The sequence below is a fragment of the Phragmites australis genome, chromosome 5 (assembly GCF_958298935.1).
Source record: "Phragmites australis chromosome 5, lpPhrAust1.1, whole genome shotgun sequence".
NCBI lineage: Eukaryota > Viridiplantae > Streptophyta > Magnoliopsida > Poales > Poaceae > Phragmites > Phragmites australis.
This window is the reverse complement of record NC_084925.1, coordinates 47,043,907-47,057,533: the sequence shown is the minus strand read 5'-3', so window position 1 is coordinate 47,057,533 and position 13,627 is coordinate 47,043,907. Positions and strand designations below refer to the sequence as shown.

General features: G+C 43.7%; 1 protein-coding gene across 1 annotated transcript; it reads left to right on the top strand.

Annotated features, from left to right (window-relative positions):
• The first annotated feature begins 2,219 nt into the window (after window positions 1–2,219).
• Window positions 2,220–2,672, top strand: LOC133918150 (probable E3 ubiquitin-protein ligase ATL44). Its single transcript, XM_062361884.1, has one exon. The coding sequence runs from the start codon at window positions 2,235–2,237 to the stop codon at window positions 2,670–2,672; it is 438 nt and encodes a 145-aa protein (XP_062217868.1). The 5' UTR covers window positions 2,220–2,234.
• The last annotated feature ends 10,955 nt before the right edge of the window (window positions 2,673–13,627 follow it).

Below are 13,627 nucleotides of genomic sequence, written 5' to 3'. Positions count from 1 at the left end.
GTCTTTCTCGACCGCTGCGGTGACTCTGAGCTTGTTTTCCTACCCATTTTACAGTAGCTTGTTTTTGTAACAACTTTGCATCTTCAACCAAAGGAACAACAACAAGAAGAAAGAAAAGAATATCCACTAGACGGAGAATGGAATGAATAATATTGCATGATATAAGATGCAAAGCAAAAAGGATATAACACGGCAAAGGCATGGAGGAAGCAAATTTGGAGTAGCTTGTGAGCAACGCCACTCATTCATCCGTCCGTCCAACGGAACGGAAGTACGGAACGGGACGGATAGGTGGGCTCCGGCTGAGTCATCATCGATACCAAACCAACCAACTTCACTTGGGCCGCCGCCTCCTCTCCAGTTCCGTAAAACCACATCACAACCAGCAGCCCAGCCCAGCCCAGCCCAAGATGATATCAGATTATTATCCATCTTCTTCCTAGATTCTGTTAGGCACAGCTAAAACTTATAAAAAAAAAATTCTAAAAAAGCTGTTTTTACTGAAAGCTACTTATGACTTATGTCAAAAACTGTTAGCTTTTATAAGAATTTTTAGGTTATCAGCACACCAGTTTTTCAGAAACGTTACTCTTAGCCAACTTATCAGTTTTTAGTTCATTTTATCAGAAGTCAGCTTTTCATAAACCAGCAATAAACCAACCTATTTATTTCAGCTTATAGCTTTTGAGAAATAGAAACCAGTAATAAACTGTGCCAAATAATATCTTATGCACGGAAAAGCAGACGCCACAGCCGAATTACGCAAGATGAGGCTACAATGAACACCACCAAGCGCCTCAACGTCTAAGCGACGCCTTAACAACTATGGTGATCACTTGTTTCTCAGCAGTCAATTACCATATATTCATGGACCTGATTACAAATTCGGCAGAGCTCTAACTCCGATATTCATATAGGATTTGTAGCTTGTAGGATAAAATAAAATAGTTTAAAAATCTATTTTCAATCTAAAATAAAAATAAAATGTCCTATGATAAAGACCACCGATCTTTACACGGCTCCGGCTCCAATAATTTCTGTGCCAGGAATAACTTGCTTAAAAAAGCTCAGCCAAACAAACTCAAACTTATGTTGCCTTTTAAACCTGCTGGAGTTTGATATTCACAGCCTCGTAGTCTTTTGATGCATCGCCCATACCGTTTTAGCAGTGGCCATCTATTTTGTTGATCTAGTTGGAAGTTCTATACTCTGAGGAGCAATTTTTTTTCGCATGCTTGGTACCACATTATTTTAATGATACATTTGGTGCAAACTAATAGCTTCCAATTCGCTGTTCGGCCAAAAAAAACTATATTAAATTGTGATTTTTTCTAAAAACATTTCACTTCAGGTGCCTTATTTCCAGCTTAGAGAAAACAATTGGACACTCAACGCTTACATGGACGGAAAATGGTATGTTAGATTCGACATGTGATGAGAAAGGCACTTCTCTGGTGATCATTTAGGCCCTTAGTTGTATTGTTTGATTTCAGGTCATCAATTCTGGTTCGTTGTACTCGACTGGAAAAGGCTAGGAAGCTTCATTTTTGCAAAATCAGAAGCAATTCAGTTGCTTTGATATGTAGAACTAGAAACTGAAATAACTAAAGTCCTGGTGATTGACGGGGGTGGAATCTGGATTGAATTAGTGTGACGCCTGTTCTCTCCACACCAACTGCCTCCACGACCCCACGCCCACGATACTGAGCCACACCGAAAACCACCGCCACGATTCCCTCATCTCCGCAACCGTCCACCCCTCCCGCAGTTATAAAATCAAAATCAAACCTCCGACCGAGCTTCCTCTCGCTTCACCGTGCCAAGGTAATGGTTACAGAGAGGAATTACAACAACAATATTAGAGATTGAAATGTTTGGCTTGGAAAACCTCCCAAGTTTTCCAGAAAATCACATGTGATGATGCAAGCTCCGAGGCCACAAGGATGTGCTGCTGCAAGCCAAGGCGAAGGCGAAGGCGAGCCGACACTTGAGTGATGTGATCATGTGACCCTGTAGTGCCTCTGTCTGTCTATAGATCATACGCCTCTCCCCCTCCCCCGGGCCCTGACCAAAGAAACCATTCCATCATGCGCGCTCTCCTCGCCTCCCCCTCCTCCCCTTCTTCTTTGCTCTCTCCTCCTGATCATGGTCATGGTCACGGTCACGATACCCAATCCCAATCAGATGCTGCTGCTGCAGGAGACCAGCAGCAGGCCATCTCCGTCAACTCCTACATGGTGGTCATCCTTGCCTCCCTCCTATGCGCCCTTGTCTGCCTCGCTGGCCTCGCCCTCATCACGCGATGCGCCTGCTGCCGCAGCCGCACCTCTACCGCGAGCAATAGCAATCCTAATAGTAACTCCAGCTCACTGACGGCACCCAAAGGATTGAGGAAGAAGGCCATCGAGGTGCTACCCACCGTCTCCTTCGGCGACCAAGGAGGAGGAGGCAGAAGGCCATCGGAGTCGGAGTGCACCATATGCCTGGTAGAGTTCGCAGAGGGGGAGCAGCTGCGGGTGCTGCCGCACTGCACCCACGGCTTCCACGTCGCCTGCATCGACGCCTGGCTGGGCGCCCACGCCAGCTGCCCCTCCTGCCGGACCACCATCTCATCATCACCAAGGAGGCGGTGCGGGAGGTGCGGGGCGACCTGCGTGTTGGGGAATGGGTAGGCTACGCTAGCACAAAATAAATTTTCTCTACCGCATTCAACCAGGAAGCCATGCGAGTAGGGGATCATGAATCGTTACCACTTGACGAGCAGTGCAGCGAAAGAAGAGTTGGAGCAGACCAATCCAACGTCGTGCACGTCAAGTAGTCGATCGTCAACCTCGTCCCGAGCACGTCCCGAGCACCTTCCGAGTATTCGCGAGTACATCCCGAGTACTCCCGAGCACAACCCGAGTACCTCCAAGCACGTCCCGAGTACCCCCGAGCACGACCTGAGCACCCCCGAGCACGTCCCGAGTACCCCGAGCATGTCCCGAGTACCCCCGAGCACGTCCCGAGTACTCCCGAGCACGTCCCGAGTACCCCCGAGCAGATCAGCACCGCAATAGTAGCAGCGCCTCTACGGTATCCACACGTACAAGGATGGAATCGCCGTGCGCCGGTGTGCTAGCACCGCGCGCCCGGTTAGGGTTTCGAAGGGAGTTCGGGAATAGGAGGCGGCCAGGGTTTTTGGTGGCAAGATCTGTTTTTCTGAAAAAACTCAATGCGTCTTGGCCCTTGTCTATTCTTATATAGAGCACGCTAATGGGCCTTTAATCAACATTAAAGCCCATTATGACTCTAAACCCTAATGGTCATTTAATCAACATTAAAGCCAATTAGCAGATCCAATCCGCAAACTCGATCGCCTCTAGGGCATATCACCAACAATCTCCCACTTGCACTAGAGTCAGTACAAGTTTTATATTCCATCCCCTTAAGTGTGTAACCTGTTAGGTTCATGCGTAAACGGCCGCTATCCGGAAACCCTTTTCCGAATTGCAAGTCAATAGCGGTACCTAGCAGGACATATTGACTCCCGAATGCACACAAAGATCATATCAGCTGAACCTTGATATACTCATGCACCAATCCCTTTACCACACGATACCAGTCAAGCTCAAGGCAAGATTCGTGCCACCCTTGTGATAGCTCGACCATTCACTCGATCAAGTAGTGGATTCACCATGATTAACTCTTTAATCACATTGGCATGGCCATGCACTTTCCAATCCAACTACCTCGAGGGGCCCAGAGATATCTATCCCGTTATTTAGAAGGGGTAAATTTCATCTTGATCACTCACATCCCACGACATGTTTCATAACATACCCGAAAGCAACCTTTATAACTACCCAGTTACGGAATAGCGTTTGGAAGCCCCTAAGTGTGTTACTACACATTCTGGAATCAATGATGATCTCAGGTCAAAGGATTCTGTAGGTACACCATTTGAGATAACAACTGATGGCACATTAAAAATAACAATCCCAGCAGTATCTCAGGGTGGGTCTATCCAACATCATGTTCTCTAACATGTGTCCACATTACTGATTTGATATCTCTATATCTATGATCTGTGAAATATGATCATCATTCAGTCAAATGTGTTACTCTATAAATCATTATTGTCCCACACAATGATATGAGATTAGGGACTATTTAGAATAACATCATAAAAACAAAGAGTTTCACAAACAAGTCACATACTTGCTGATCAATGTAAATGATAATTATTCATGGAACCAGATAACAATTATCCAAAAGTACATTAGCATAGACAGAACACATTCTCTCACATGCACTAGAGTCTATCCCACAAGTATCTAATACCCATAGAGCTCAAGTGTGCCTCATGCTTGGGCTGTGAGAGAGGCTTCGTCAACGGATCAGCAATATTAGAATCCGTGTGCACCTTGCATATTTTTACATCACCTCTATCAATAATCTATCGAATGAGGTGATAGCGCCGAAGTATGTGCTTGGACTTCTGGTGCGACCTAGGCTCCTTGGCTTGTGCAATGGCACCACTATTGTCACAATAGAGGTCCATTGGACTGGACGCACTAGGGATCACACCCAACTCAGAAATAAATTTTCTGATCCAAACAGCCTCTTTTGCAGCTTCTGAAGCTACGATATACTCGGCCTCCGTCGTGGAATCAGCAACCGTTTCTTGCTTGGAACTCTTCCAACTCAATACACCTCCATTAAGGCAAAACACAAAACCAAACTGCGATCTCGAGTCGTCCTTGTCGGTTTGGAAGCTAGTATCGGTGTAACCATTTACAACGAGCTCCTCCTCACCTCCATAGACTAGGAACATATCCTTAGTTCTTCTCATGTACTTGAGGATACTCTTTACTATAGCCCAGTGACATTCACCTGGGTTCGATTGATATCTGCTCGTAACACTTAGAACATAGGAGATATCTGGGCGTGTACAAAACATAGCATACATGATGGACCCGATAGCAGAAGCATACGGGATCGCACTCATCCTCTCGAGCTCATCAGATGTCAAAGGACATTGATTCTTGCTGAGAGTGATGCCATGTGACATTGGCAAGAAACCTTTCTTAGAATCCTGCATATTGAACCGATTCAATACCTTGTCAATGTACGTGCTCTGGCTTAATCCGATTAGCCTTCTCGACCTATCTCTATAGATCTTTATGCCCAATATGTATGCTGCCTCTTCTAAATCTTTCATTGAAAAACTCTTTTGCAATGAAGATTTGACAGCATCGAGCATTGGAATATTATTTTCGATCAATAATATGTCATCCACATATAAGACCAGAAACACAAGTGCGCTCCCACTAGTCCTTTTGTAAACACAAGGCTCTTCTTCATTCTTGATGAAAACCAAACCCTTTGATCACTTCATCAAAACGAAGATTCCAACTCCGAGAAACTTGCTTTAGTCCATAGATGGACTTTTGCAGCTTGCAAATCTTCCCAGCATTTTTCGGATTGACAAAACCTTCAAGCTGTGTCATGTACACATCCTCACTTAGGTTTCCATTAAGGAAAGCCGTTTTGACATCCATTTGCCATATCTCATAGTCGAAATATGCAACAATTGCTAGGAGAATCCAAATAAACTTTAGCATTGCGACGGGAGAAAACGTATCATCATAATCAACACCTTGAATTTGCCTGAAACCTTCTGCCACCAATCGTGCCTTATAGATGTGAACATTTCCATCAATGTCTATCTTTTTCTTAAAAACCCATTTACACTCGATAGTTTTCACACCATCAGGTGGATCGATCAAGTTCCAAACTTGGTTTTCTCGCATGGATTCTAACTCGGATCACATGGCTCCAAGCCATTTTTTAGAGTCTGGTCCCACCATTGCTTCCGAGTAAGTCTTAGGTTCATCATTGTCCAACAATAATATATCGCGCTGCTCCGTGATTAGAAACATAAACCGCTCGGGTGCACGACTAAACCTTTCCGACTGACGTGGGGCTGGTGTCTCGATAACAGGTTCTGCAACATCTTGCATACCGAGTTGTGGTTCAATAGGAGCTGAAACACTTTCAAGTGGTTCCCGAATTTCTTCGAGTTGCACCGTGCTCCCACTAACTCTCTTCGCGAGAAACTCTTTCTCAAGAAAGACACCATTCCGGGCGACAAACACTTTGCCTTCTTCCCGGTTATAGAAATAATATCCTTTGGTTTCCCTAGGATACCCCACAAGGAAGCATTTATCAGATTTGGGAGTGAGCTTATCAGACGACAAACGTTTTACATAAGCCTCACAACCCCATATCTTAAGGAAAGACAATCCGGGACGCTTCCCGGTCCATATCTCATATGGTGTCCTCTCTACAGCCTTAGATGGAACCCTGTTTAACGTGAAAGCAGCAGTTTCTAGAGCGTATCCCCAGAAGGACAATGGAAGATCAGATTGGCTCATCATCGACCGGACCATGTCTAACAAAGTTCGGTTCCTCCGCTCGGACACCCCATTCCATTGTGGCGTACCTGGTGGAGTCAATTGTGGAACGATTCCACATTGCCTTAGATGATCACCAAATTCATGGCTCAAATATTCACCTCCACGATCTGATCGCAGAAATTTAATTGTCTTGCCTCTATGATTTTGTACTTTATTCTGGAACTCCTTGAACTTTTCAAAGGATTCAGACTTGTGCCTCATTAGGTAGATGTAACCATATCTACTAAAGTCATCGGTGAAAGTAATGAAATACTGAAAATCACCTCTAGCTGTAGAACTCATCAGTCCGCATACATCTGTATGTACTAGGGCCAATAATTCATTTGTCCTCTCACTTCGACCAGTGAAAGGCGTCTTAGTCATCTTGCCAAGTAAACAAGACTTGCATGTATCAAATGATTCGAAATCAAATGAATGTAGAAAACCATCTTTATGGAGCTTCTGCATACGCTTCTCATTTATATGACCTAATCGACAATGCCAAACAAAAGTGGGATTCAAATCATCAAGCCGAGGCTTCTTTGTATCAATGTTATAAATAGTTATATCCTCAAGATCCAATATATATAATCCATTTACTAATGGACAATTACCATAGAGCATACCATTCAAAATTATCGAACAACACTTGTTCTTTATTATGAATTCATAACCATCTTCTTCCAAACATGAAGAAGAGATAATGTTTTTGCCCAAGGCAGGAATATAATAACAATTATTTAATTCCAAAACTAATCCCGAGGGTAGCGATAAGGAGTAAACGCCAATGGCCAACGCAGCAACTTTTGCACCATTGCCGACGCGAGCATCCAATTCGCCTCTTGCACACTTCCTAGTCCTTTTCAGTCCCTGCAACGATTTGCAAGTATGAATCATTGATCTGGTATCAAATACCCATGAATCATCAGGACGAGTAGCAAGATTAATTTCAATAACATTTATACCTGAAGAGGAAGTCTTACTTCCCTTCTTCTTTTTGAGTTCTTCCAAGTACAATTTGCAGTTCCTCCGTCAATGACCAGTCTTATGGCAGTGGTGGCAAGTGTCAGAAGCGGCAGGGCTAGCCTTGGGCTTTCCAACAGGTTTAGGCTTAGAACTCGAGATCTCAACCGAAGTTTTAGCCTTGCCCTTGCGCTTTCTCTTCTTGCTATCCTTTTGAACCATCATCACATGACTAGAGCTCTTCTTAATGCTTTCCTCAGCAGTTTTTAGCATCCCATGCAATTCAGCCATGCTTTTCTCCATGATGTTCATATGAAAGTTCAAAATGAACGGCTCGAAGCTCACAGTGAGCGACTGGAGAATTACATCCATAGCCAACTCAGGGCTAAGGGGAAAAACCAAGTTTTTCCAGGCTCTCAATGTAACCAATCATTTTGATCACATGAGGACTGACTGGACTGCCTTCTGTTAACCTGCACGCAAACAAGGACTTTGAGGTGTTGTACCTCTCGGCCCGAGCTTGGTTCTCAAACATGCCTCGGAGTCCCACAATCATATCATGGGCATCCCTGTTCTCATATTGCTTTTGAAGCTCAGAGGACATACAGGCAAGCATGAGGCAGCTAACATCCAGTGAATCGTTGGTGTGCTTCTTATAAGCCCTCCGATCCGCGGCAGGAGCATTATCAGCTGGTTCATCAGGATAGGGGACCTCTAGAACATATTCCTTTTTCTTTGAGAACAATTCTCAGATTTCTATACCAATCAATAAAGTTTGTTCCAGAAAGCTTCTCTTTTTCAAGAATCGATCGCAAATTAAAACTGGAAGTGTTATTAGCGGCCGATGCCATAATCTACAACAGAGAATGCAAGTTCAGCACTATGCCTATGTGAATCTTCTATTAAACAATTTAACAAAAGATACTCCACTATATGTGTTTTCCCTCTAACAATCATATAGAGGATCAAGATCCATATTCAACTAAGTTCTAGTGAGCTTTGGCATCACTGCTAGAAACTTAGTGATATAGGAAAGCAACGCTTTGCTAATCACATCCCTATGTGACTCTTGTTTGTTGGGTGGCATCGAATGCCCCGGCGCCCAACACCATGCCCCAAAGCCCAAAACCGTTTTGATAGCTTTATCAAGTAAACCAATACTATGCGTGTGGATGTCCGACATCCACTCTAACTGGTTAAGATAAATGATGGCACCCTGCTTTGGCAGACCTACCACACAATGATCAAAACCTTTGTAGGTGCAGCTATTGAAAGGGCATCAATTACTCTTGATTTTTCTGACGGAAACTACTCTATCATGAAAATCATATCCACCACATATAAAACATGAAAGAATAGTATGACAGGAACATAAAAACATCACAGGCAATCATATTAATTGTGATATAGTATGGCCCCTTCACATGGTGATCTCCATCGCCACGGTTCCTGTCCTCCGGGTCATCATGCTTCAAATCTCCATAATCTTGTTCTAGTCTATTACACCTAATTGCACTAGATAAATTACATGAGAAGAAGCATCACAAGTCGACACGTAGGCCGTTATACAATACCATGACAGCCTTGGACTGCAATTAACCATGACACGCAGGCCATGAAAAATTACACACATGCATCACATATCACAAAGGCCATATCAGTCACAACATTCTCTGCAAAAACGAGTTAAGCGTAGAATCGAATTCTAATATCGCGATGGGATCATGTTATTACAACAATCTATGCGTGTACGCGATGGCGGTCCTAATGCCTCAATTTCCATTAGATCAATCCCATTGATCATCGCGTGAGGTTTTTTTCCAGAAACGATGACAGCACACACGACCTCGATCTGCTGTTCTCCCGACCATGTCGCGATGCATGCAGTTAGCTCCGATGGTGATTCCAGTCGGTAGGGGCAAGTCGCACGCAAAACCAGGTGGGAGATCAAGCTAATCTTTTTGGCTATGTGGTTTCATCGACTGGCATCTCATCCGATCTCTAATTCACCTAACCAACCATGCATTGATCAATCCATCATATGAACTGATAAAAAACAATAGATCTAATCTATTTCTATCACATATCTTCTATATGTGACTGATCCAGATCGAAAACTACGCAGAATGGCTCTGATACCACTGTTGGGGAACAGGTAGGCTACGCTAGCACAAAATAAATTTTCTCTACCGCATTCAACCAGGAAGCTATGCGAGTAGGGGATCATGAATCGTTACCACTTGACGAGCAATGCAGCGGAAGAAGAGTTGGAGCAGACTAATCTAACGTCGTGCACGTCAAGTAGTCGATCGTCAACCTCGTCCCGAGCACGTCCCGAGCACCTTCCGAGTATTCGCGAGTACGTCCCGAGTACTCCCGAGCACAATTCGAGTACCTCCAAGCACGTCCCGAGTACCCCCGAGCACGACCCGAGCACCCCCGAGCACGTCCCGAGTACCTCGAGTACCCCCGAGCACATCCCGAGTACCCCCGAGCACGTCCCGAGTACCCCCGAGCAGATCAGCATCGCAATAGTAGCAGCGCCTCTACAGTATCCACACGTACAAGGATGGAATCGCCGTGCGCCGGTGTGCTAGCACCGCGCGCCCGGCTAGGGTTTCGAAGGGAGTTCGGGAATAGGAGGCGGCCAGGATTTTTGGTGGCAAGATCTATTTTTCTGAAAAAAAACTCAATGCGCCTTGGCCCCTGCCTATTCTTATATAGAGCATGCTAATGGGCCTTTAATCAACATTAAAGCCCATTATGACTCTAAACCCTAATGGTCCTTTAATCAACATTAAAGCCCATTAGCAGATCCAATCCGCAAACTCGATCGCCTCTAGGGCATATCACCAACACTGCGTAGCCGACATGGCCGGTGCTGCCGCTGCGTCTGCTGGGGACGAGAGGTTGCTGCCGTCAGCGTGAGCTATTCTACTTTAATTTTGCATGCATGTTGAATTGGTACTCTTTCTTGTCCGAGGAGTGAAACTCTGTCAGTATATGAGTATATGTATATATATGGAGTAGCTACATACGTATGTGTACGTAGTTATAGAGTAGTATTCTGTAAACACATGGACGTACTTTGATGTACGGTACTGTATGCCACTACGTAAAAGGCTACGGCTATGTATATATGTATATGTACACAGGACATAATTAATTATTGCATGCAGGGAGGGTTTAGGGTTCGATGATGATTTGTGTCTTTACCTCCTGGCCGATGCTTTTCTTTTCTTTTCTTTTCTACGTACTCCTATGATGATGATGCTGGGTTTGACCTAGCAAAGCAAAACAAAACAAAGCAAAGCAGGCAGTTTTGAGCCGTTGCAAGTGCCATCTCCAAATTCATATATATATATAGTATGAATATATATATATATACATATATATATATATATATGAATCAAAATCGGCCGACAAGCTATCTAACTCAAATTAGACTCGAAATTTCTTTTTTTTATTATTTTTTGAAGGGGCTGGAAGTCCAGTTATATTAAGTGAAAAAGTAGTTTACATCCCCAATCTTATGAAGAAGACATTGAAAGAAAAGCATAATACAATTAAAATTGCCATGTCTTCCTCTCCGTTCATCTATTTCATTTCTGATCTCTCGCACGCACGGCGAACCACCATGGCGCTGCCTGGCAGAAGAGAACTGCGAGGAAGGGAAGCATTGGACCTGCATTCACCGACTGAAGTAACCTCAAAGCTCGGAAACACCACAACACATGGATTCTTTGAAGGTACATCGGTCTTCCACCGCATCGGCCCTCCAAGAAAATGAATTGGCATCACCAGCGATGCATAAATCAAATCTGGCATCACCAGTGAAGCCAGCAACCTATAACTCAAATCTAGCACCGCCGAGAAACTCAACGACACGGGATAAACAAAACCCTAGCCAGGGTATTAGATCACAACCAGCTCAATTGCTAGTAGGGGAAAGTAGCATACCTCCCAAACACCTCATGATGAGGACATTACTCATTTAGATACACGCGCTACAAGTGATCCTCCGGTGATTGATCAATTACAATGACCGATTACACGAGTTCGTGCACGTCGTTTAACTCATGAGGTGACTTCGTTACTCGTTGTCCATACTACTAATTATAAGGATGGGATGCTATTCAATTTTTGTGAATTTTTTATGCTTAGAAATATGGGAAAAGCACATATGGAACAACCAAGTCGGACGGGGCTCAAGTCAACTTCAAGTCGGAGTCAGAACTTGGTTCGAATTCAGCAGACAGCGTCACACTAAAATAGCCATAACTTCTTCATATGGACCCCAAATAAGGTGTTCTTTGATGCGTTGGAAAGCTAAGGATGATAGCTTTGTTTTGGTACTGGTCCTGGCTCTAGATTCACGGTGGATTATTTTGTATCGTCAAAATAATGTGTTGTGTCATAATTTTGGACCATATCGGACCTTGTAAATGTGTTCGGGTCTAAGCCCAAGTTGTGGATGTCCCCCTGGTCGCCCAAAACCCTAGCACGACCCTCTTCATATATCTAGCATCTATCGCCATAGACTTTTTGGGTTTTGCTTAGATTAATCTGTCATTGAACAATTTCGCCGTTGTTCTGTTTGTGGAACCTCAATTCGTGAGCTTAATCATATTTGCAATTTCAGATTGTGTTCTTCCGTATTCTTGCTTGTGTTCTCGATTCGCCTGCAGGAATTAGCCTTCTTGGCGAGGTCAATCGTGCCGCGCGCGATTGATAACAAACGGAGCAGTGGTGTAGCGATTGCAAGGGTTGCGTTCTGTCCTAATCGGAAGCCTTGGATCGTCAACGTTGAGTCTTCACCAATCAATTTACCATTACCTAATGGAAGATCGGGCCTAATCCTCTCATCACCTCACCTGAGGCCACATGTAAGGAACCATCCAAATTGAATTCTAATTAATCATTAAGTCGATCATTTATATAATCATGACTACAATAATTAATCAGAATGTAATCTTGATAGTTTGTCATGTGTTTTATACCCAAGATCAGAACACACGTCTTTCCAACATATGCCATCACAACAAAACTTAATAAAGAGCGAGTAATGAAATTATATTACCACTCTTAAGTGATTACAATTTACAACGTTTTACCAAACACGAACTCTAGGAGAATGAAAGAACAGACTCACCTCCTAGCCATACAGAGATACTACACAGCGAAAAACTAAAGTTTGCTATAAACAAATATGGATGGAGCCATTGCCCTAAGGCACCACCCAAACAACGTCGCACGAGTATATAGCACTACTCTTGCCCGTCGTCAGCATTGGCGGGTATGAAGTCGCTAGAAACTAACTTTTTCTCACTGAAAACCTATAAAAAGCAGCCTGAGTACAAATGTACTCATAAGATTTAATCCATAGTGGGTACATATAATAATCCGACTTCAAGGATTATGCATTCGGTTGAATTAGTAGGGAATTGGTCACAAGATTAAGTGAATTCATATGCAAAAGCAGTTTCAACTAGTATGTGAGTATCTACAACTTAACTAATTGTACATTCCTATCCTGCGATCAACATCATGAACATATCTGTAAAAGAACCATCTCATCTCATCATAACCGTCAACCACTTCCCAACATACCAAACCTCCAACATCAAAACTCTACTACTGTTGCAAATAGACAGAAGTATGCTCGATAACTAAGAGTGCGGCAATTCGAATTGATATTTCACCCTGCAGAGGGTACTCCTGTACTCATACGACAAGAGACCACCACCCACATAACCCGTCAGTTACGAGTGATGATTCACGTATCAGTCATTCATGTACCCACTCTGAACCTTTGTTCCTATACCGAGCCATGTGGAGGCTACCTAGATCCCGAGCGTACTACGACTTACAGGCACAATCTCAGGAACCTCTAATAGCATTCTCACTCACATCTCAGCGCATGAGTCAAATGAACGTGTCGGCTTACGGTACTTGATTTACCCGTCCCATATCCTAGTATGTGGTAAGTACGTAAAGTGTTAGAGCCAACTACAACAACGGTCTATACTTAAACGATATAAACGGTCTATGGCATCCGGATTCCTCTTTCGACCTACCCCTAGAACCGCCCACATATTGCCTCATTCTCACAACTCATACTTTCCAATATCATAATTATATTTGTGAACAATAAAATAAGTCATAAACTCGCAAACAATGGTTGAACCACTGCTCGATTTCTACCGAGGATCTATACGTTGCTA